The sequence below is a fragment of the Centrocercus urophasianus genome, unplaced genomic scaffold, assembly GCF_019232065.1.
Source record: "Centrocercus urophasianus isolate 14NV4802_14NV808 unplaced genomic scaffold, USGS_Curo_1.0 seq_10, whole genome shotgun sequence".
Taxonomy (NCBI): domain Eukaryota; kingdom Metazoa; phylum Chordata; class Aves; order Galliformes; family Phasianidae; genus Centrocercus; species Centrocercus urophasianus.
In genome coordinates, this window is record NW_024884142.1 from 76597928 (window position 1) to 76622908 (window position 24981).

General features: G+C 36.6%; 1 protein-coding gene across 3 annotated transcripts in view; it reads left to right on the top strand.

Moving 5' to 3' along the window:
• Positions 1–24981, top strand: part of BABAM2 (BRISC and BRCA1 A complex member 2) — a 158681-nt gene that overhangs the window by 67219 nt on the left and 66481 nt on the right. For all 3 annotated transcript variants that reach the window (XM_042813017.1, XM_042813025.1, XM_042813008.1), the window contains one exon: positions 14475–14584. In XM_042813017.1, the coding sequence (XP_042668951.1) occupies positions 14475–14584 (110 nt within the window). The remainder of the gene's footprint in view (positions 1–14474; positions 14585–24981) is intronic.

Consider the following 24981-nt stretch of genomic DNA (forward strand, 5'->3'; position numbering starts at 1 on the left):
TTTTAGCTTGGTTTCCTAAGGAAATGAGGCATTAAGTAATTACGTTGTCTGATGATGTCAGTTATGACCTTCCCTTTTCTCAAATAACTTTAAATACATTGACTAACCTTATCTGAAAGGCATTCAGAGTTAGATAATTAAGCCTTTTTGGGGAGAGATACCAAGAATAGCACTGCCACTTGAACCTGCAAATAAAAATCAATTGTTTAATGTACTTAGTTGGGTTGCATGCCAGTCATGTGTGTTTATGTTCAGTGCAGTCAAGAAAAAGTGAAAGTGAAAAATTCGATTGCCCAATGTGTGTCATTAAGAGCATAAGAAAGAAGTGGATTTTCTTCACAACTAATGTAGGGGTAAAAGGACACACATGGAAAAAAATACTTTTTGTTTTCTGCAAAACTGAAAAAGAAAATAAAATTGAAGTCCTTGGCTATACATTGAATGCATCATCATAATGGAATTAAGCAATGCTGAAAAATCTAAACAGTTTGTGGTTTGTGAAGAGGCCATCTGTGAAGATATCTCAGTAGAAAGAATCTTTGGATTCCATCAGCTGATAGACTGATTCAAAGCTTAATGTATTAAAATAACAGCTCATTTGCCAAAAGCTTGTGCAACTTCTGGTGCTTTTTGTGAAAGCTTTTTGAAGAGGTCTTCTCTTTACATGACCCTGTGCTATTGTCCAACCATCTACAGAATACACAAACTCTGATGAAGTGTTTTTGTGGTCAGGAACGGAACAAGTCAATGCCCCCTTCATCAGTTGCTGTTTAGAAATTATACTGGATTTTTTATGTATAGTGATTAAAATCTGAGATGTAAAATGACTATTATTTGAATTGCACATAAAGACAACAGCATACTTTCTACTTTTTTTTTTTCTGGTACCAAATTCTGACTGCAGCAAAGCTGAGGTAATATAGGTCACAGATCTGGCTCCATCCTGTATGATGTTAGGGAAACAACCCAAGTGTGTGTTGTTACAGTAGGTGATGTTAATAGGAAAAAACTTGCTTGAGTGCATCCTGCCAACATATGTATGTACCCACAGACAGTGGTCTTCATTAGCAGTGTATCAGAAAGAATTAGCTTACAGAAACATGCATGTCTTACATGGTCAGATTTTTCTGAAATCTAAGTATTGAGATGTTTTGTGAAACACTGTCACTTGGCAAAGTGTATAAGGAATCAAGCTGCACATTTCTCTGCTATCTAGTGAACTGCTTCAGTGTACTTAACATTTTAAGTGAAAATTTACTATTTAACAGAGGCTTTAAAACACTGCATCATGTCTTAAGACCATGCCTCCTACTCAAACTTGTTGGTTCTGATGCTGTCCATGAGACCTGAGTTATGGTTAAGTGGATTCTTGTACTTATGTGTATTTGGAATAAATTGTTTGGAAACTATTTGAAATAGTTTTTTAAATTATTTCTTAGTGCCAAGGTTGAGAATCTTCATTTTTTTTTTTCACTTCCTTGTTGGTTCATTTCTATATCCTAGACTTTCTTGGTAGAATATTTTCAATGTTCTGAAAACTATCTTTTATTTTCAGTCCTTTAACCTGTAGGTTTGTGTTAAAAGATATAGAATTCACTTCAATTTGTATTTGCCTTGAACTAAAACTATTACAGCTGTCATCTGTGCAGTAAATCTTCATTCTCTACTCTTCTGCTAAATAATGTAAAGCAGTTCTTCTCAAATACCATCTCTTATCTCAGACAAACTTTTCATTTGTGTAGAACAGTAAAGCTTTGGGGGTGTTACTGTACCACGAATACCAGTGTGTTCCAGAGTGAAACTGACTTGGGAAAGAGTGGTCTTCAGTTAGTTCCTTTTCGTGTTCCAAGATAACTTGTGAGCGCTGCAGAAATGAGTTAATTACAATACAAAGCCAACATAAGGAAAAAAAAATTGAGATGTTTGGTTTTGTCTCTGGACTTTCCAGATATCTTTATGCATCTGCCTTCCAGATAGTAAAGACTTTATAAAAGAGACTGCTCATCTTTTAACAATAGACCATCAAACATGTGGTTGCCACAATACCAGTTATTATAGTGTAACTAATAATTATAGTAATCTTGCAAAGATTAAAGTTTTAATATAACGCATCTTGGAAGCCACTTTCATAGATATGAAAATACCTGTAGAGAACATTTCTTAATTTGAGAGCACACTGTCCTTGATTAATGGAGCATGGCTTAATCTGCTCTCAGAATGAATGAAATGAAAGTTTTTTGGAGAGGAATATAGACAAATGTAAGTAGATGTTGAATAGTTCCAGTGGGGGGGAAAAAAAAGTAGATCTGTTTTATATATATTAAAAACAGAGCAACAACCACTTACTGTTAGCACGTATGTTTAGACACAGCGTAGCCTTAAGACAAACTGCTGTCAAATGAGTGCAGTTATTCTGGGTGAATCTGAGTCAATTACTGCAGTAGCTAGCTCATAACTAAAGCTTACCTTTTAAAAGAACCTTCAGATACGCCACAGGAATATCTGAAGAGCTTACAGTAAATTTGTACAAAGATGAAGATTAATACATTGGCATGTCTTCTAGAAATATAATCTTTGAACACATTCAGTCATGGGCCGCTTCACCATGAGTTGATGATATTTCTTGATTTACTTGAAATTAGTCTAGACAATACTGTAGGTTTTATTGTAGCAGCCATCTATACTTCTGAAAGAAGTACTCAGGAGAACTAAACTGGAGAGTCCTTTTCCAGTGTATGCAGCTTAGTGGAGCTGCACTTGGATTATAAAATTAAACCAGTCTGAGTTAAGATTAGATTTACAAATCTAACCTTTGTTTTCTTGGATTTATGTTCTTCAGTGATGCTGGAATAGCAATCAAATTTATCTGATTTAGAAGATGAGATATAGGCACTGAGTAACTATAAATTTATGACTGAATTTGAAGTAATGAATGAAATTGATTTTACAAATATAAGTGAAAATGCAGATAGACTTATTCTGAAGAAATCTACTGTATTATAATTGTCCCTTAAACAGATATCCTCTTTATCCTGCATTGGTGGTGATGAATGCACTGGTGGGGCAGAAATGAGAGAATGTCTGGTGATAGAATCTCCAGATGAGGTGATAACTGATGTTATCAGAGCCTATTCTATGTTTACAGATTCTGTGTTATTTGGGGTTCCTGCATCCTTCCCCAATCCTTGGCATCAGTATCTTCTGTCTGTAGCCAGCTGTTGGAAAGATTCAGCCATTTCACATCTGAGGGATCTCGGTCAATGCTGCTGTGCACCTCAGTATTATACTAGGTGCACTGTATTGGCACCTGTTGTACTAGGTGTACTGATTGGCACCTGTGCCCACTGAATGTTAAGGCTCACTGTGTGAAACTGCTGTGATCCTGTGCCAGTTGTTTACAAAGGCATTAGTGTAAAATCTGTGAATATAGATCAGAATGTGACTTCTATTATATATAAAACAGAATAATCCTGTAGTTTTTTTTTCTCATGTTATATACCTGATTTACATATGTGTGTAGATGTGAACCTTGAAAGACTGATATTGTAAAACTTTTTGTCTAAGACAACTATTATCACTCATTCCAGCATCTGTATTTTTACCTGTAGCAGGATCTACCATCACACAAATGCAAGAAAATGAGCTGTTTCTCTTCTTACCAAAAGATTTCTTTTCTACAACTGGTTTTTACAAGATACTGTTTGACATTAGTATATTTATGCTCTTGTGTACTCGATTACACTATGAACATTGCTTGCTGAAGTAATGAACGTAAATAGGGCTCATGGGGACAGGATGCTCCAACTTGCACATTTTTTGTACGAAGCAGAAAAAGCATCACCACCCCCTCATCCCACTCTTTTCAGATCCCAGAGGGATAAGAGTAATATGCAGACAAAGGGGTAATAGAATTCTGTTGAAAAGAAATACAAATATTGTACATTTGAAATAAGAATGCATAATAAATAGCTTTCTAATCAAAAGTGCTGTAGACTTCAATACAAAGCATTACTGTTATTTTCAAGAACCAACAACTGACAAAACTTAATACTTGCATTTGCATCTCCTTTTAAATGACAATATTTCATATTTTAAAATCAGGTCAGCAGTAGGAAGCTGCAACGGTGAAAGAGCATTGAGCAACTGTAACTTTGCTTGCTTTTACCTTACACTTTGATTATTCACTTTTTCATCTGTGAAATCTTTCTTGGTACTTCCTGGTTCACTGAAGACATGTCTCAGAATATGGCTTTGCACTGGCATTTCTGTTGTGACCCATGTAATCTATAGTATTTCTGATTTTACAGAGCAATAGTCACTGAACCAGGAGCACATAAGAATATGTGAAGATGAAGAAAAAGCTTTTATTAAAAAGTTGGATTGATTTTAAAAAATATATATATTCTTAGCCTGACCTTCAACCACATCACGATTACAGAAATGCCAGATTCCCTCTAAATTAATTGAAATCATGTACTGATCCATTAATGTTTGTTTTGTCGATTTACATTTCAAAAATACGAATATCTGTATATACGAATATCCACAGTATAGAAAATGTAAACTTGAAAATTTGACAGGTGACTCGACAGGAAAATTATTTTCTTTCCGACTGTATTAATTGTCTGTTCATATTCTAGTTGAGTGTGTGGACCTTTATTAGCAGATCTTGTTTTCCAGTGCAACGTGAGGTAACTGCTCTTTCATTTCTGCAAGGACATTACCATTTTTAAACAGATTGGAGATCAGTAGTATAGGGAAGAATGTGAATATTGTTTTCTGAGTAAACTGTATTTCAGTCATCTCAAGACTTGAGCTGGAGCGATTCGAATCTCAGTGAAATCCTAGTAGAAGATTCCAAGTTGTACAAATACACAAATATTTATAAGTGAGTTTAAAAACATGGGGCTTACATTTAAAAGTCGGTCCTAACTACATGTTGCAGAAACAGCCTGATGGCTTTGAGGGATCTGTAATGCAACAAACCACGCAGCAGTGACCTTCCACACAAGTCATCTAAATGCATAGTATTTCATGGGTTTTTTTGTATCTATTTGCTTGTTTGTTAAGAACATTTGAAGTTTGTTTTTTTACATACAGAAATATTGCAAATCTGCTTTACTTTTAAATATTGTTGTTTCAAGTAATTAGTTCTAATTATATATACGTGAAAGATGTCTTGTTTTATGGTGTTTGAATGTGGGGGTCCTACAGGGTGACTGTAGATCTACATTTTTTATTCCTAATGTGGTTCTTCCAAGTTTTAAAGGTGTGAAAAACAGATAACAATGCAGAGAGAGGTATGAAAGAAATGTCTTGTAGTATATGCTGTTAGCAGGGAAACACTGTGGCATGTGGCAAGGCAGTACAGATAGTGTCTAACAGTCCTGGGATTAGTTGTATAAGTACATAAATTTCAAATCTTCAGTATCAATTGTGTCAGATGAGAAATTTAAGTAGAGGACATCAAAAACAGCAAAGAAAATGAGTCCTCCCTACAATGCAAACATGGAAGCAAATGTAAAGCATACGACTGAAATTAGCATTTGCTCAGTTTGCTAATCAAACCCCAAATAAGCAAAGTAAATCTTTTCCTCTCTCTTGCTGCTTTGCTGTCCTTAAATGATTCTTGGTTTAGGAGACTGGTGTTATTAGTCTGAGTATTAATTTTAATTCTACTTATCCTTTATTTGCTCTTTATCCATGACTTCCTAACTGAACAAGACTTTTTAAGGCACTCGAGAGCATGTTTTCCATACAGATAACTTTAAATTAAAAAAAAAAAGTCAGTCATTGTTTACAACAAATTTTAAACAGTCATTTATCTCAGATACGTGCTTATAAGAAAATATTTACATTATCGGTCTTGTGGTTTCAAATAGATTCTCACACAGATGCTCAGATTGTGCTGTCCTTTATTTTGCCAGTAGCAGCACTGATGCCAGCAGAGCAGTGTATTGGTATGTTTGTTGGCAGGGGAAAGAACGTCTTCATTGTGGAGAAGAGTTTTTGTAACGCTTTTTTATTAGGAGAAAAAGTTTTTTTGACAAGACAGCATGGTCTTGGTGTAAGTGGGTGTCATAGCTGTTCACTGATTAAGAAGAGACAGGATGATCCATGTAAAAAAACTAAGTTTTGAAATCTCTTGGCACTTTGTGCAGCCCATTATTTATGGGATGAAGTTCTGTAAGACCGAGTGCCAGGTCCTGCATTTTGGCCATGACAACCTCAGGCAACACTAGAGGTTTGAGGCAGAGTGACTGGAAGACTGTGCAGAGGAAAAGGAACTGGGAATGTCGGTCAGTGTTTGGCTGAAATGAGCCAGCAGTGTGCTCAGGTGGCCAAGAAGGCCAATGGTGTCCTGACTTGTATCCAAAATAGTCCAACCAGCAGAAGCAGGGGGGTGATTGTCTCTAGTGCTATGATGAGTACCATGTTTTGAGCCCCTCACTACGAGAAAGACATCGAGGCTCTGGAGTGATCCAGTGAAGGGAAGTGAAACTGTGAAGGGTCTGGAGCATGAGTCTTATGGGGGACAGCTGAGGGAACTGGGATTGTTCAGTCTGGAGAAGAGGAGCCTCAGAGGAGATTTTATTGCTCTCTACAACTACTTGAAAGGAGGTTGTGACAAGGCAGGGTCAGCCTCTTCCCCCACGTAAGTAGCGATGGGACTAGAGAGAATGGTCTCAAGTTGTGCCAGGGGAGGTTCAAGTTGGATATTAGGAAAAATTTTTCTCTGAAAGAGTGGTCAGGTGCAAGAATGGGTTGCCTAGGGAGGTGGTGGAGTCACCATGCCTGTAGGTGTTCAAAAGAACTTTAGATGTTGTACTAAGGGACATGTTTTAATGGGGAAATATTGGTGGTAGATGGACAGTTGGACTTTGAGGTCTTTTCCAACCTTGGTGATTCTACAGTTCTACGATTATCTGTTTAGCTGATAATGGCAGAGACATGTTATTGCTTTGCTTCAGGTCTTAGGAAACTTGATGGTGCTATTTGAACCTGTATTCTGCCTACAAAACTTCATTGGAGTAATAGGGTGATCTTCCAGGTTAGCGTTCATTTTTAATGGTAAAAGTATATTGTTATATTTAAAAATTATCCATTGTGCTTGTAAATTTGAAGCAAACAAAACCAAAATTAAGAGATTAAGCCCCTCTGAAGTGTTGAATAAATTTAAGTCCTAGGAAACAAAAGCAGGATTTATGAATGTAGGAAAAAGAAAAACCAGCAGTCTAGATTCCTAATATTGTTTCTCCCTGTTCTGTGTCATTTTTATTCTTTTTGTGCACATTTCTATCTGTGCAAATATTGGGGTTTTAGTCTTATTTTAATACAAATGTGATATCTGATAGTAGAGCTGGTAGAGCTATTGTGCTTGTATTTAGGTTTTAGTGAATGAATTGAAGTTTAAGATCATTAGCATCCTACTTGTCAGCCTCTTTTTAAAAATTATAAAGTATGTGCTATTCTGGTGTCATTAAAACGTAGTTAATAAATACAGTTCAGTCAACATGTGGGAATGATCCTCTTCCCTCAGTGTCTGGTATAAAAATTAATATTTAGAAGCATTTTTGCTCACCTGAAATCAGTTTTATTAACACACCAGAAAGGCTACCCCAGTATTAATTTTAGACTGGGCTGCACATGGGATATATATTCTAATTTTGAATTCAACACTTAACAAAGTGTTTTCTTGACCTTCAAAGGTATCTACCTTGTTTTCTGAGACTTTGTTTTTCAGACCAAAGCAAACAGTATTGCTGTGATGAATGTGTCACCACAACTTTTCATGTTGTCAGAATAAATTAAATTTTATTCACCTAAATGACATGAATGTTGAAAGTTGTGAATACTCACATGTATTTTCATGGTCAAGGACATCATTCTTTCTGTTTAACCTTTTTGCTTTTTCCTAAGCTTTTCCTAACAGCATTCTTTACCATACTCTGGCAGCAACTTATATTGAGTAGTGGTAAATTGCTATAACAGTAATAAAATTGTCTAGGCAAAACACGTCTCAGTTCTTGTCTTAGAGAAGTGCAAAGCATTTCTATATAAAAGTCTGAAAGCAAATGAGAAAACAACCAGTGAACACAAATAAGCAAATAAAAAAAACATAAATACTTGTTACTCATACGTTTAGAAAAAAATTAACATTTTTCATGCCCAATGGTGTAATTAAATGTCTTGCCCAGTGCTTAGAAGATACGTAATCATTTGATTTTATTTTAATGAAAAAGTCCAGTGCACTGTCCTAAAATTCTCTTTCAGATTCTTCGAAGTTCTTCCCAGACTATGATTTACAAGTTTCTTCTAAAATAGGAACTACTGTGCTTAAACCATTTCTTTGCCCTAACTGAGTTAGGCAAAAGTTTTGTTGTCGTACTCTGGGAGAAGGAGTGTTTTTAGAACATTTCAGTACTGCGGGCAGTGCATACAAGGTGACTGCCTTTGTTTTCAATCAAGATCCTATTTAAAGAATAAGCAATCCTTGATCAGACCTGGTGGATTTCCTGGAAGATAGTAAAAAGAATTTCCTGGTATAATTACATATTCTCCCTAGAGTGAAGCAGATTTCTTAGTCTATTTTGCCACTTCACGTTCCTTAGCCTATGTTCCCCTACCATGTTTTCTTATTTTAAAAACTAATACCAAATATAGAAGAAGGATTGGAGAACATGTAACTACTTGTATCAAAGCTGGCTAGTGAAGTTACTACGCTTTAAGAGTTGCTTGTACTTTACTTGATGGTTACTTTTCGTATTACTGCATGCTGTCATTTGGAACAAAAATGCCAGGCATTGCTTACCAATACGACGCAAGTAGCCCGTTGGTACTGATACAGCAAACAGAAGTATGTATTCTCTGATGCAATTCATATTTCAGTTTCAAAAGCAAGTTCTTTTGTTCCTTTCTCAGTTGTTAGTAAGCGTGATTCTGAAATAGGTATTTATCACAAAATATCGCATGTTAAGTTCAGCCATGAGGTGAATTAGCATTCTGATTGTTATTCTTCTGCATTTCTCCTTTGGAAACCTTTTTCATCAGAAATAATCCCAGTATATGAATTGCATACTCCATGAACTGACATACCACACTAGTATGGCTGAGAATGTGTGTGCTAAGACTTCAAGTTGTCATAAGCTGGTTGTAGATAGTAGCATCAGCAGCTACTCACTCCTCTGTGTTCTCAGTTGTATTCTGGCTCTCGGTTCCACCTTTCCCCCGCTCCTTCTTCACATCTTGCAGGTTGTAAATTGAGAGTATCCTTTGCTTTTGTTATTGCAAACAATCTCATCCCATCAGAATCATACTGCAAAGACAGTTATTCAGCACTTGTCAGAACTAAAGGCCAGAAACCTCCCGTAAAAGATTGGAGTGATGAGCCGGGGACTTCTGAAGTGGATTTGGCCTATCCCATATAGATTGGATGTTAGCTAGCTTATCTGCCCCAGGGGCTTCTGCAACACCAGCCAATTGTGGCCTCTCTTAGCCCAGAGGATCTTGCAGTGGGTTGGACATATGCTTTTCATTTCCAGAGGTCCAAACATAGCATCCTTACCAGAAGCCCTGCACCCTTACTTTGTTTCCCACCAATTCCCATACCCCAAATCGCTTGTCGTTCCCAAAGCACACCAGTACTCTCTTCCCATACAGCCTTTCCAATCCCTTCCACCAAATTTGATGTTTCTTTTCCTTATTCTTTCTTTAGAGTTAACCTGACTTTTATACCTTAGTCCACTGCATGCTTTTGTCCGTTCATCTCATAGCCTCCACCTCTCAAGTGTTCCACTTGAACTAAAAAGCAAGTCCTGGCGCTGCCCAGGTTGTTCCATGCCAGTGATAAAAATACTTCTTGAAAGAATATTCTAATAAAAGGAAGAAAGGAGATTTTTTCTCTTGATAACTAAAAAAAGGTAATAACTTATTTTCCAGAATCTGCATCTTTAAGCTCTAATGTACAACTTGGTTAGACTCCAGGCACAAGAGGAAATGGGTTATAGCAGTTGTGACTGTGTGGAGCAGATGTTTTGGTTGGACTGGCTATCAACCATCTGACTCATAATAAATTGTCAGTTCCAGTAAATTCCCAGTTTTCAATTACAGTAGGTAGGATATAAGAAAACAATGCCCTTTAGATGATATGCTTAAAGTGTATTTGATGATTATCGTACACAAATCATACTAACTTCCTGAAAATGTGAAGCATTTTGCAAACAGAGCAACTGTAAGTGTTATAGTATGCTTTTAATGTAAATGTAGCTTGATATGAATGACATTTAACAAATAGTTGTTTAGACAGTGGTGATACAGTTAAAAATAGAATATTTAAGTCTTGAGACTTCTCTGAGTCTTGCAATACCTGAATTCTTTTCCTCAAGTTCCTTGAGGAAAAAAGGAATTCTAAAATCACCTGTAACTTTCAATTTCATCTGTCCTGTGTTGTATTTGTATTTTCGTGTATCCTTTTGTCCTTTTGTGTAAAAAGTACATGTTTAATGAGCATTTCATCTGCACTGGCTAAGTTGACAAAGAGTAAATTTGAATGAAATATCACGAGTTTTCTCGTTATGCTTACCTTGTGGAAAACAAAAACCCTCTTCCTTCCCCTCAGTCCCCCCTCCACCACCACACACACACACAGACACACACACACACACACACAAAAAAAGAAAACCTGAGATAAAATATGAGTTGAAAATGTGTAGTTTTTTTTTCTTTCTCACCACACTGCTTTACTGTGTACATTTGCAGTTCCAGGGCACTATGGAACTTTTAGTTAAAAAGATCAGCTATGCAAGTTTTGTGTAAACACAGGAAAACACTTGTAGTTCTTGAGATAGAAAGCTATTTGTTTTTAATGTTTGTTTTGTACACACTTTTTTCATGTTTGATTTGTATAGGTGCTTTCTGTAATGAGGGGAAGATTAATTTTTGAAATAGAAACATGTAATAACAGGATGACAGAAAGACACCAAGAAAACTCATGTTGGATCTTTTATATTATAGTGTGCCAGAGATTTTTATTAGCAATCATAAGACTGTTTTGGAAAATCTAATATGCGTGCATTATCACAAGCTTAGCTAATGATCTCAGATGTTTTTTTAGAAACATTCAATTTTCAAACCTCAAAATTCCTGTGGTCCAGATGTATCCTTCATTCTGTGTAAGATCAGTTTAATAATATCTTACATAAAGTCTTAGGTAGAAAAAGTTCTGTGAGTATGAACTAGCTTTCTAACATGGCAGTTCTAACATTGGACGCTAATTTTTGTGTGAAATTGCCATTCTTAGATCTTAGAAAATCAAATTTTTGTAAATGTAGAATTGTGTTAATAAAATCATTCAGCAGTAAGTGGTGTGGGTCAAATACAAATACAAATCATGAAAATCACCTTGGCCATTTTAATTTAAAAAATGTATTGTGATTGGAGTTCAACAGCCCCTTTTGTTTCCTAAAAGGGAATAGTCGTGAAGAAGCAATTGAAGTTACTCTTTCTCTTGACGGCTAACTGAAAAGTAAAAAAAGAGAGGTGATTTTGTTTTGCTGCTTTGTTTAAAAGTTGCCTGCTTTTTGAGAGAAATAGACATACTGAAATGGGAAAAGGGAAGACAAGACATTGCCAGTCAGAATTTGATAAGGAGTGTATAAACAGCCTTTGCCTTTGGACCCCTTGATGAAAGAGAAGGATATCAGCCCCTGTGCTGGAAAAATGTCATTGCCTACTTCTTCAGACATGCATCATTTCACCTGGTCATTAACAAGCTTGTAGAAATGACCAGAAGAGATATCATTGAAGGAGTTAAGCTGTGACTGGAGCAGACAACATCAAAAAGGTCTGTTAATTGAAGTCTCTCTACAGTTTATCTGTAGGACATGTGTTTTTGATTTAATTTTATAAATGACACCAGACATACTAAGGATGAATGCAGTTCCACCAAGCAGATCCTTGCATAAATAAAAGGAGCAAAGTCTGAAAGAAATAATCACTATCGTGCAAATACAAACAGACTTCAACATAAATCTGTGGCCATCTGAGCAACCAGGTTGAGCAACTCCTTCGTGTTACTGCATCACGTCTTTTTAAAACCTATGGGAATGCTGCCTGTTTTGTGGTGGGGTTTTTTGTTTGTTTGTTTCTTTGTTAGTTTTTAAGCTACAATTTTAACTTTGCAGGTTTGCAGGCAAAAAACATACATCTACTTGAAAAGAGGTAGTTAGAGATGAATGTTGATTTCTTTATTCAGACTTGCATTGGACAGTAGCTATATGAATGTAATGTGGTGATGTGCTGGCAACAGTAGTTGTATTTTGTGTCTTAGTTTTATAAATGAAAAATATTACGTCTGAGCTTATTGCTCTTAATGCACACATCAACTTATTGCATCTCAATGTGCCAAGTTATTACATTTATTTATGTACTTTTTTGCTTTTATGCTGTGAGTCTTTGTATTAAAGTAGTTATTAATGAGTGCATGAATACATTGTAATAATATGTAAGTGGTAATGGGTGTTGTAGTGATTTTTTTTTCCTCATTTTGCTTTTCTTTGATCAGTAAGCACCTGAGTGATATTCTAGAAGCTGATCATATGCATGATAGCAAAGTATTTGTGTACCAAATTAAGCATTAAGTAGATTTAGTTTTGTGAAAAGCATGATTCTCCTCTCTACTAATAAGTGTTTTGTCAAGAATTACAAAAAAAAAAAATGTGGTCTCAAGAGAGCTACATGCATACGCAGGTATGTATTATATATACTTGTCATTTCTTGAGGAATGCCTCTTACAATAAAATATTTTAAATAATTAGCATGACTGTTTAGTTTATATTAATAGTTCTTTTCATTTTATTGACAATTAGCAAGTTAATTATGAAAATTCAATTGATGCCTTACTTGGCTACAGCAGTGAATCCCTGTCTGTAAACTGATGGTACCCCATCGTGAAAGCAATTTATTGTCATCCTTGATACTGATATGGAGGGTTATCCTGCAACTGCAGCTTAAAGCAGTGTTTCATTCCCAGCCTGACTGTGCCTGTAGCCATTTTATAGGCATTCTTAGGAGTGCACTTTTCTTCCAGCTATTAAAGTTGAGTAGTACACCATAGCAGAATTTAAGAAAACACTTCCAGATCTGTCTCATTTTTATGCAATACAATTAGGGTGGTTTTTTGTGTTTTTTTGTGTTTGTTTTTTTTTTTAAGACCTACTCTTCCCTTCAGCTTATCACTAAATTTCTTGGCATGTTGTGTTCTGCACGTAGTAGGTAACACGCAGCAAGTCTCTCTGGACGTTAACAGTTCCAGTCCTGCCAAAGCTTCACATGGCATGAGATTTTCTTCCTGAAACCACTCAGCAGTGAGTTTTTTCCCCCAGTTTGGGCAGGATCTTCAAACAATGTCTTAAGTGGTTTGCATGTTCCTTCCTCCCAGCTGCGTGTAAGGCAGACCACACCAGGGCACGCTGCACCATGTTGATCCTGTGCTGAGTGCAGATCTGCTGGGTTATCTGTTTCCTCTCATAGTTTTCCAAAGCGGATAAAAACAAATGCATCTTGGCAAGTTGCTATGTACATATGCACAAACATGTTAAGGGACCTCTGTTTGTGTGCAGCAAGTGGCACCGTATTACTTGTGCTAGGTGAAGATGCTAGTACTGCTAATTCACGGCTCTAACACAAAGTTGGGAGCTCAAATGCAGTTGAATTCAGCAGATATTCAGCTATCTGGGCTGTATGTGATTCATGAGTTGGAGAGATATCAGGTCTTATCCAGAAACAAAATTTGTTCTACTTGATCCGAAAATTGTGCCTGATTATTCTTATGCAAAGAGAGCCTTAACTGTGAATGCGTTTATATTGACTGTCCTAATACTTAGTGTGGATTTTATTTATTTATTTGTTTATTTGCAATGCTCTTTATTATGCATGCAGCCTTCTGAAAGTAATGCAGGGATTCAATCTATGGGAAGTTCAAGGACAGTAACTTCTAGACACAAGTTCCTAACTGCAAAAAAATTCTTCAAAACAAAGGAGTTGAGTACAGCAGAAAATATGCACCATGCACTTCGTTGAAAAATAACAAATGTGAAGTCTGTTGTCCTAATTCTATGCTACTGTAACATAAAATTCCTTGGTATTTGTGTCTGATGTTAATGCTGAACTGAGAATTCTTAACAGTGAAATCTGCATGTTTACTTAAATATGTTTTTCTGCCATCTGAAGAATAGCTACATTACTGTATACTTGTTAAGTAATAAGTAATTTTATTTTGGTGCTTGGAACTAAGCACTACAGAATATTTTTCAAGTACTAATACAGTAAGAAATTTTCAACCTATTTTTCAGCAGTCACACTTTTGATTCCCCTTTAAAGCATCTTTTAAAGAAATTGGTACTTGACTGACTCATTATCTGCAAGCTTACAAGTATTCATTCTGTTGTTTGTATCTTTCTTATTTTTATGTACAGGATGTGAATGAAGATCCTGGAGAAGATGTCGCACTTCTCTCTGTTAGTTTTGAGGACGCAGAAGCTACTCAGGTTTTTCCTAAGCTGTATCTCTCTCCACGCATTGAACAGTAAGTGCGACAGTTTGTTCTGAAATGTTTTTTTGTTTCATCTTTGAACTATTCATACTTTCCTTGAGAAGTGTTGGCTAGCTGATATGGTCATATTTCTTTAAACTGCTTAAAGTCATAATGTTTACTATAAGTCTGTGCGTGGTGGAGAAATGGCAGATCTTCTTGCTTGTTTTATATCTGACTGGATCACATACGGATGAAGAAATCATTGGCCGCATGTAGTACCATTTTAATCCATGAAGAGTATCATACTGAGTTTTCCTGTAGCATATTTTGAGTGTCTCCTATGGTACAGCACACTGGTACCTTTTTTGTGGAGTAATGTTTAATTATTTTTTCATTGAGGGATGAGGAGTACATATAAATGCACATATGTGTATGGGTAAGTTCTCTGACTGTATGTAACTCCTTTGTTTAAAGAGCTGTAGAAGGCCGAGGGCTTTTTAAACTGCGTTTTATGAATTTGCATCTTTATAAGGTTACTTTTTTTCCAGGAGAATATCTGAATATTTAATTTTAAGGTTGTTGGACAATGCAGTTGACAAACACCATTGCTGAAAAACTCCTAAAATGGAAGGAAGTCAGTCCATTTTCATTAATTTGCTCTTCAGATTCTGGAATTAAGAATGCCTTAGTGCTCCTCCTATTTCAGTGCATTGTCTGCTTCAAAAAAAGTAACAGTATTAGACTTTTCAAGTATTCACCAGTCAGGGTAATTTAACACAATTTCAGTAATGTTTTGTTTTTCTGGTCAATACTGCAGTGACTTTCCTTTGAACTGGTAGAGAAGTTAAGGTTTCACTCAGCAGGGCATTGGTCTGGATAACATGGTGGGTGCCATTTAAAAAAACAAATTCAAGATTTGATTTAGATAAAGACAAAAGATTTCTTATTTTTTTATTTAAGAAAATGTATATTACATGCACACCTGTTCATATACATGCATGTGAATAAGATGCTTAGCAACCTTTCAATTTTTATATTTGTGTCAATTCACTACCTTTTATCAAAAGTTGAGAGCATAATTGTACTGAAACATGTAGTTATCCATCAGTGTTCCAAAGGATTCTTTTCTCAACTGCTGCTAATGGCAAATGAGCTGTCACTGGTTTCTGTTGTGTTTTCAGCTCTAGTCACACGTTGACTATTAACTGTGTTTTAGGCCACCCAGGTATATGTAAATGACCTTAGTGCTAATTAATGCATTGCTGATTTTTTCCATTTTCCAGTAGTGTCATTAGAAAGATTTTAACCTCTTGAGTAGCAGAGCAGAGTAGCAATACAAAAGTGCACTTTGCTTTCCATAAAATATTGTATTTTCTTTCAGTGCGCTGAAGAACATCTGATTTTAATTGTGCTATGTACAGCAGTATAACAGAATGGTATTTGGATGGTGTTAATACGTACCTGATATGTCTGACACATTTATTGCTTTATAATTTAGATCTTACAAAGTCACTTTAAAATCATGCCGGTGTTACCTGTAGTTTCATGCCATGCCTTCTTACGGTATCTGTATATCAATCTTGGAGATACTGCACCCAGAAAGCATGGCTGTGTTTCAGTTTGTCTTTGTTTAAAAATGTTCATCATGGTGTCTGGACATTAGTAAGCCATAGTTTACCTAAGAGCTGAGAGGGAATGAGATTGATTACTTATGATTCACGTTCACTATGTTAGTTTTCAAAGTAACCTAATGTGGTGTTAATGTAATCAGCTTTTACTGTTTCGTGGCATAATGTCTCTTACTTCCAGTGAAGGAGATTTGCTTGATTGTGAGCTGCTGCACTTTCCTGTATTATACCGGTTACTTTTTGTTCTGTGAAAAAATGCATAGGTATGTTTTCAGTGTTTGTTCAATTGAGCTATAATAACAAAGAGACATTTGTCTTTTGCTCTTTCCCAAACCAATCTCTGTTCTGTTTAGCAGAGGCTGACAGTCCAGATATTTAACTTTCCAATGTTTGGGAACTGAAGCAACAATGCGTACTTCTTTATACTTTTTGCCAAAAGTACAAAAAGCCTCAAAGGGCCCTGAGGATTAATTTTAATGACTTGAGGCCATGGCATTTTACATTTGAATTGTGTTCTGCTTATGAAAAGTTCTTCCCCGCTGCTAACAATAATTGCATCTACAAGCACCGTGTAAGCAAATTACTGGTGTATTTTTTTTATGCATCAGATTTTGAGGTAGAATAATTAGTAGTCGACAGTTCCACCCATAACCTTCCCAAGTATTAAATAAAACAGGAAAAATACCAAATTCCCACAATTATTTTGTTTATACTAATTCTGTTCACCTTAGGAAGAACAAGCAAACAGGAATAGCATTGTCTTGATGTATAAAAAAACATTTGCAAACAAAAATGCTTCAACTTTGGAGAGAAATAAGAGTGAACTGTCTGCGTGAAGTGAGTTATCTCCAGCTTTCCCAAGAGATTTCATTGCTTTTGTGATCCACCATATAAGTATGTGTTGCTACGTTGCATTTTCTAAAAATGACACTTACCCACAGATCTTGTCAGCAAATTTGGACCCTAGCAATATGAATACAGTGTTTTTGTTTTGAAGTGTTATTGTAAAGCACATTTGATCTATTTTTAGGTGAATGGTAAACATAGTACTGGTAAGACTGATTGCTCATTGCCAGAGACTCTCCAAGAGATTTGTGAAATCAGGGAAATACCCATTTTTTATGGTTTGGAGATAAGATGCTAGATTTGAAAAAGGTTGTCTTTTAGTGGGAGATAAAAATGCAGTGCAAAGGTATTGTTGCTTGTACAGGTGTCGATGTTGGTATTCCATTGACTTCATTGCAAGGAGTGTTAAGCCCAGGTCTTACAATTGAAAAACAAGCAAACGAAAAACCCTCAAAACCAGCTCGTAGGGTTGGGAAGCATGTTGGTTTGTAAACATCTCAACAACAGTTAAACATAACTGTGCGTGATTTAATTCTTTCATTAAAACTTCTGCATTTAAAAGCACTCCTTTAAATACCAATCATTTAAAACATGTTATCCACAATTTCTTGTTAATATATCCTTCCTTTGAAATCAATCATTTATAAATGTTTTCTATTTTCTTTAACAATTCTTATTCTTCATTACATTGCATCAGTAGACAGACACAGAGCTAATAACAGTTGCTTTTAATTATTTTTAAAGGTAGATTCAGTCACAGTGACACATGGGATACTGATTATACGTTACAGTTTATATATAATGTATGTAAATACAACCAGAAAGAAAAAAAAAAAAAAAAAAAAAAAAAAAGCAAGCAGCAGCACTTCCATAGTATCATAATAACAAGTTCCTGCATGCTTTTGGAGAAAATGATATGCTGGTAAACCTCACAGGCCACCCAGCTTGAGAGGATGGTGCTTGTCAGCATCCATTTGTGCATAGCTAGTCCTCCTTCCTCATATGAGAGCAGAGGTGGTCACAGGATGCTCCTCATCCCCAACTTTCAGCTGTTCTGCTTTGGGGAAATGTTCAGAGCTGAGCAGCATCAGTACCCAAAGTTCCCCACGTGCTGATCCATTTGACCTCTTCCCCCTGCTAGGTTAGGAAAACAGGTATTCTGAGGCTTTGCCTGCACTGTTGTGCGCACTCCTCTGCGTGGTGAGGAACTGCTGGACTAATTACCTTTTATGTCTCTGCCTTATTTCTATACATTATTCATAAAGTCTCTCACTATAACACTTCTTGCTTGCTCAAATTATCTTTCTCAGTGGTAGAAGACTAGGTATCCCTCTGGATAGGAAACTTACGATTAAAAATCTGTTATATCTTTGTTTTTCATCTGCTTAAAGTCACCAGAATCTAAATCCAAGAAATGGGAGTCTGAACAGCTAATTTCTATATTAAATTGTTTATCAGTGTGCTACACATTAATGTGGATCAGAAGTTATATTTTTTCATGATAAAAACCAAATTTTATGTGTTTTTTTAATCTTCATGGGTAGTCCATGTTAATAAAGAAATAAATAAAGCGGGTTTATCTTGGTTCACATTTTAAGAAAAAAGAAATAAGAGTAGAAACACTGCTGCTCAGTAGATTCTGTAGATTCTTTGTTCCCTAGATTCACAGAAATAATCCTGTAATAAACACTGTTGTCCTGGAGGGCTTTTCTATGATAAATACATGGATGTGAATATGCTAAGAAAACCAGCTGTCAGTAGAACTTGTTTTGCCTTAGTGGATCAGGCTCCATGGTTTAGGGACTGAAGTGGTCATTTTTTACGAGTCTGGGAGCTGTGCCAGAGGGTTCTTCGTGACTGAGGATGGAATTTGAAGTTCGGCAACTGTGCTTAACCTTCTCGTATGGACAAGGAAAAATAACAAGAAGCTAGTCTGAACTTTTAGACTTTGAATGTTTCTATCTGTTTTTCCCCAATGAAAAAAAGAACTGAAGAGAGAGAAAATAAACTATGTGCATTTGCTTTGAGGTATTATTTCCCATCTCTTAACTATCCCTTCTGTTGTGGTTGCTGGGAGCTGAAAGAAGAAAGTATTCTCCATTTATAGCATGTGGTGGATTTGTCTCTTGCTGCATTTGAGATGCCAAGTTGCAGGGGCACTATGAAGGGCTTCACCTCATGCTGGTGTGCCATACTGGTGATTGCATGTCACTGGTCAAAGCCTACTGTCTTACAGTAAGTGGAAGTATACTGTCTCTACGTAATTGGTTGTAGTAATGCCTTTTTATCTGTCTGTAGAAGATAGAAGCAAGGTCTTCTGTTTGACAAGTTAAAACTTCCAAACGCATGATTTATTCTTCCAAACTCATGATTTCTTTTCAACTGTTAGCAGAGAACCAATGCAGTCCATGACTTCTTCAAATCCCAGAGCATCTTTGCAGACAAAGGAAGCCGGAGTTGTTATTGATTTTGCAGGGCCCTATCTTCCAGTAAGCCCAGTTTGGTCATGCCTTTCCTCACAGGGCCTGGCCAATGAATTGGTAAAATCTCTTGACTGCTGCCTTTGCCGTATACCCATCAGTTCAGTCTTCTTAAACTGTAGCCTTCTGATGGCAGAGTCTCCTTTGTTCGTAGTTCTATCTCATCTAATTTGTAATACGACAGCAGTGGTATTGCAATTGTCCTGATGGGGTTCTGATTAGAGAGACTTCTGCAGGTTTGTGTCTTTCCTGGGGTTTTGTTAGCTTACTCTTTGTAATCTGACAGATGTGTATTTTTACATGTTGCAATAATTATTTTACATCTCGAAGGATTTTTTGTAAAGCAGAAAAATATGTATGGAAAATTGAGAGAAATTTCAAATGAAAAACAGAGGTTTTAAGGCAACCTTCTCTGATTCCCTTTTGTCTACGTATTTCTGACTAGAGTGGAAGGTTCTTCAAAAACTTGAATAAAAACATTTCTTCCTTCAGATACAAAATCTTTCCACTGAGTTGTTGCATTTTTTCACCAGTATGCATATAGTTTATTTCAGGATACCCTAATTAAGCATACAGGCCCTTGCTGTGAGTATAACATGTTTCATTGTAATAATCCCTGTCAACACAGTCATTTTGAAGCACCGTCGTAAAACTGCACTCTTCTAAAATATTCTCAACCTTTTTTCTGTGGTATCACTCTGCTTCTAGGTGTTTTTATCTCCTACAAGAGTGATAATAGAGGGGGGACAAAGGAAACAAAGTAATGTTTCTTTTGGACATTACACAGTACTATTCATAAAGTTGTTCCTGGATCTTTACTGCTGCTCGTATCGTCAGATGAATCCTTGTACATTGAGGTTGTCAGAAGCATTTTTAATTGGTCAGAATCACAGAATTGTAAGGGCTGGAAGAGACCTCCAGAGATCATCAAGTCCAATGGGGGGCAAAGCAGGCCTCCTAGGCAGGCTGCACAGGTAGACATCCAGGCAGGTCTTGAATATTTCCAGAAAAGATCTAATTTTAGCAATGAGATTGGAAATTACTATTGTCTCAGTTACTAGCTGGAACAGTATTTAATACATCTGAAATCTGACCTTGTATTTGCAGTTGGAATTTTTCTGTTAATTGTTTTCTAGAAGTTGTTTGGATTATGTGTCCTTTACTTTGATACTGAGAATCATTCTGTTTTCACGAAGGCATTATTTATTTATTGATACATCAAGTATTTTTGGCTTTACTGTGGCATACACTGAGGGGTATTTCACTGCCATTCTGACATTCTTGGTGCGTAGTACTTAAGTGCCTTTCTCAGCTGTTTTCCCAGCACATTAGAGCATGCATAGCAGATTTCATCATTGTTTCCTGAGATGTTTTTATAGGGGAAAGGAAGCCTGCTGAGCAGAGTATATCCATGTTTGTACTAAAATATGTTTGCTGCAGATGACAGTTTTTTGTTTTTTTTCTTACGTAGAAATTATTAGGAATGTTTTGTTTTTTAACGTACAGTCTTTTATTCTGCAGAACTATAAGGGCTAGCTCTGGAGCCAGTGTGAATTCCCTGAAGTAACTGCTGTAAAATTAGTTAGGCTGACCAGAGAGATTTGAAAGAAGTCATTTCTTTTTACTCCAAATTGCAAATATAGCGGTAATAGAGTGAGCAAAGGTTTGTTAACTGGGGTTAAATGCTACCCTAAAAAATACCTTAGCAGGTGTTTCTTCAAAGTGCAATGGAAAAATTAAGTCCTACAGAATTGTAGAATGTATATGTGAGGAAACTTAACTCTGAGTTTGTCTAGGTCAGTTTCAGCTGAATGGAGTCTGTGAATTGAGGTTTCCACAGACTGAGACTCCTGGCAATTTATCCTTAAATGTAATCACATTAGTAGGTTACGGAGGGTTTTTCTTGAAGCTCAAAGTTGAGGTTTTGCTGGTCAACAGTATCAGTTCTAACTGCATACTAATTACCAAAACTGAGAAATGGTAGCCACAGTGAGTTAATTAGAATTTGCCTTGGCAGCAAATGCTGTGATTAGAGAAAGGTACTTTTACTCAACCATTTCCTCGACACAGGTTTCCTAGAGTATTCTTTGAAACTGCTATTGTTGCCATGTGTATATTTTTCCCAGTTCTTGTAATTCAGAAGCCACTGGTACAGAATATGACATTATCTTGTTACAAAATCTGCTTTACTGAAGTGGATTTTTGCATGTTTGGGATATGTGGCTTACTTTCTGAATGTGGTGACTCAGTCATTTGTTTTCAGAGAACTTCACTGTAATTGCAAGCTGCTGCACATTATGGTATTCTATCTTCAGACTTTTCCTATTTTATTATTTAAAACGTTTAATAAAAAGTTAGCTACTTTTAGTGCTTCCTTCCAGATGCTAATGTTCAATAAGTGCAAACCCCTGAACACTCATAACTGAAAAATTAAGGATTTTCAAACCAACTGCTAAAACGCATGAAACACAGAATTAAAATAAGCCAAGGCCAAGTACGTCAGTTTTCATTGCTGTTGTGGTATTTTTCTTTCGCTGGCTTGTGTGCATCCTTTTCAGTGGGTACCTTGGGTGATGTTGGAAATGTGGTACAAGGAGGACACGGAGTAGCTACAGTGCAAGGAAAGTGGGGAAGGAGGGACCAGTGGGGAGGAGATCTCAGCCTCAGCTTCCCATTGTGCTTGGGGTCAAAAGAACAGATCAAAATGTATCCTTTGAGATTACCACAAAGCCTTGTTTCAGTGCTGGAGTGCTCTAAGACCCTGATTGCTGTCAGTATGGAAGTGCAGTGGAAGAGTTTCCTGGGAACTAAATAGATATGTGACTTCATTTGTGCTGACAAGGTGTTCTAGAAGAACATTAAAGGTGGATGGGTTGTTTTAACTTGCAGTTAAGAAAGAATCTTTCTAAGCATGGTAGTGATGGGGGATGCCTTTGGTTTATAACCAAGAAAAGTTTTCTTTGTGAAATTAACAATCGTTTATACGGATCACAAACTCAGAAGGAGTGTCTAGCTAATAATGCATATAATGTATTTGAGCTCATATGTTCAACAGAGAGGTCATTATCATTATACCTTTTTGGAGCAAAAGTGATAGTTAATGGAAATTACTGTCACCCAGAAAGTTAAAGGCAGAGTCAGTAACAGAACACAAGTCTCTTGATTCATGGTTCACAACTTCCTACATTGGACTCTTTTTGATCTATCTAATCCTTCTATCCTGCAAGCTTGGCTAGGTTGAAAGCACGTATTTCGGTGTACATAGCTGAGAAGGGCGTTTAGACACCTCTGAGAAGCAGTTTTCACAACCTTTGTATTTTCTCCTGTTCTATTCCCATTCCTCAAACACTGTTTTTCCATGCAGTTAGCATCTCACATGTTATGCTTCCTCATTCTCTTAAGTCACACTTCAGCCTAAAGCTAGAATCCTACTACTTCCATCCAGTTATTTTCATCTAAACTTCTCCACTCCACAGCAGTACTAAGTACCACCTCGATTTGTGTTGAGGGACATGGTTTAGTGGGAGCTATTGGGAATAGGTGAACGGTTGGACTGGATGATCTTTTAGGTCTTTTCCAACCTTGGTGATTCTATGATTCTATGATTTTTATTGCTTTTCACCTCCCACTTTTCTGTCCATAATTTGTGACTTTTTAATCTTGAAGTCTTCTTTAAATTAGTTCCTACTTAATTATCTGTCATAGTAAGATACTACTTCCACAGAATAAATTGTGGTTGATTTTTGCATCATGACCATTGGGTTTCATTTTTCCAAATTATTGTCAAGAATGTGATTCATCATTTTGCTGATGTCAGTTAAGGCTACAGTATGTCCTATTACTACTGCTACTCGTATCTCGTGTGGATCTTAGTTGAAGTCCTGTTTGCTTTTTGCTCTTGCATATTGGACTTACATTGGAAGTATGTATAAAAAGCATATTCCCACCTGTGGAACTTGGTGTTGAATAATCTGTTCCTTTATAGCAGATCGCCCTTCAGAGATATTGAGAACTTTTTCCTAAGAGGTTACTTTCGGGTAATTCCCAAAAATGAGGTTTTGATGAATTTGAAACTGAAACACATCCTGAACTTCGACTTTCTTTAAATTAGAGTGCAGATTGTACGCAACTTAGAGAAGCTTTTATTTGAATGGAATAGAGTTTGTGTTTTGTAGTTGTGCTTTTCGAAAAACTTGTAAAGTGATTTGTGCAGAAAATGGAGACAGCTAAAAAGAAAACTGTACAGAGCAGGGCTTCACGTGACTTCTGTACATTTTATCTTCCTTTACAACCAACACTTATCGGGAACAGACTGGGCCTCATTGGTCTGCAGCTTGGAAGAAACACTGAGGTAGTTAGAGGTTACGTCCAGGGAGTTGCATATTATTCAGGAAAAAAAATAATGTACCTGTGGTCGTCTTCTGTATGGAAAAATGAGTGTTACTGCTCCCAACTGTGTTTTACTGAATGTCAGTGAATTCTTTGGCTATCATCAAGTTGCCACAGGCTTTGACTAAATTGTGGTACTTGTCTTTGCACCCTCATCAAATTTAAAGCTGGTATCAGGACGAGACCTAGATGTACAAAGTGCCACTTTGCACCTTGATTTTCACTGGGAGAAACCCTGATCACTTGGACAGGGAGCAGTTTGTGTACTCCCCCAGGCCTTTGATCTGGGTGATAAAGAGCCGAACTCCTGTATGCTGGGAGGCACACCTGGGCATGTTTGTTTGTTTGTTTTGTTCTTGTTGTTGGGAGGAGGAGGTTGGTGCAGTCACTGAGGTATCTATCTACCTAGTTCTGGAAAATACCTTCTTTGTGGCAGTTATCAACCATGTCGTGGAGTAACTGTGTTTTGATGCCCTTCCATTTCAGCAGGTTAATAAGCCACTTTAGTCCTTCACTACTTCTGCAAATTGCGTAGCCACTGTGTTAATGGAAAAAGTCTGGAATATGTTATGTATATTTTAGAAAACATACGTGTGTGTCAGTGGAGTGTCGTAGGATTTTATTTCAGATCTCATGTGTGATATTTGATATGTGTGTGTATTATGTATCAAACCTTCTGCAGAGAAAGGCGAATTAAATTTTGGCAGGAATTGAATCTTCAGTGTATGAAAATGTAGTTTATTTTTTTGTTGGATATTAAAGCTAAATTCTCACAGCTTGTTTCTGGTCAGTGGCCACTGACAGTGCGTGAGGAAAGAAGCCATTTAACAATTTCAGTGAACAGAACTCTGTCAATACCAAAGTTGCATGCACCATAGCACTGTGGAAAAACCTGTACAAATAGAGCGAAACAATTCTGCTTGCAGATATTTGCTGTTTAAGCCAATAAAAGAGCTGTGCTCTTCTGTGTGGTTAGTGATGTCAAGCTCTACTTGCTGGAGGCAGCTGTGCTACAGCAATGCTTTTCTGACCTTAAATAGCCTATATGCTGGATAATGCAAGCACACAAATATAAATACAGGGCACATAAGGACATAAGGAGGCC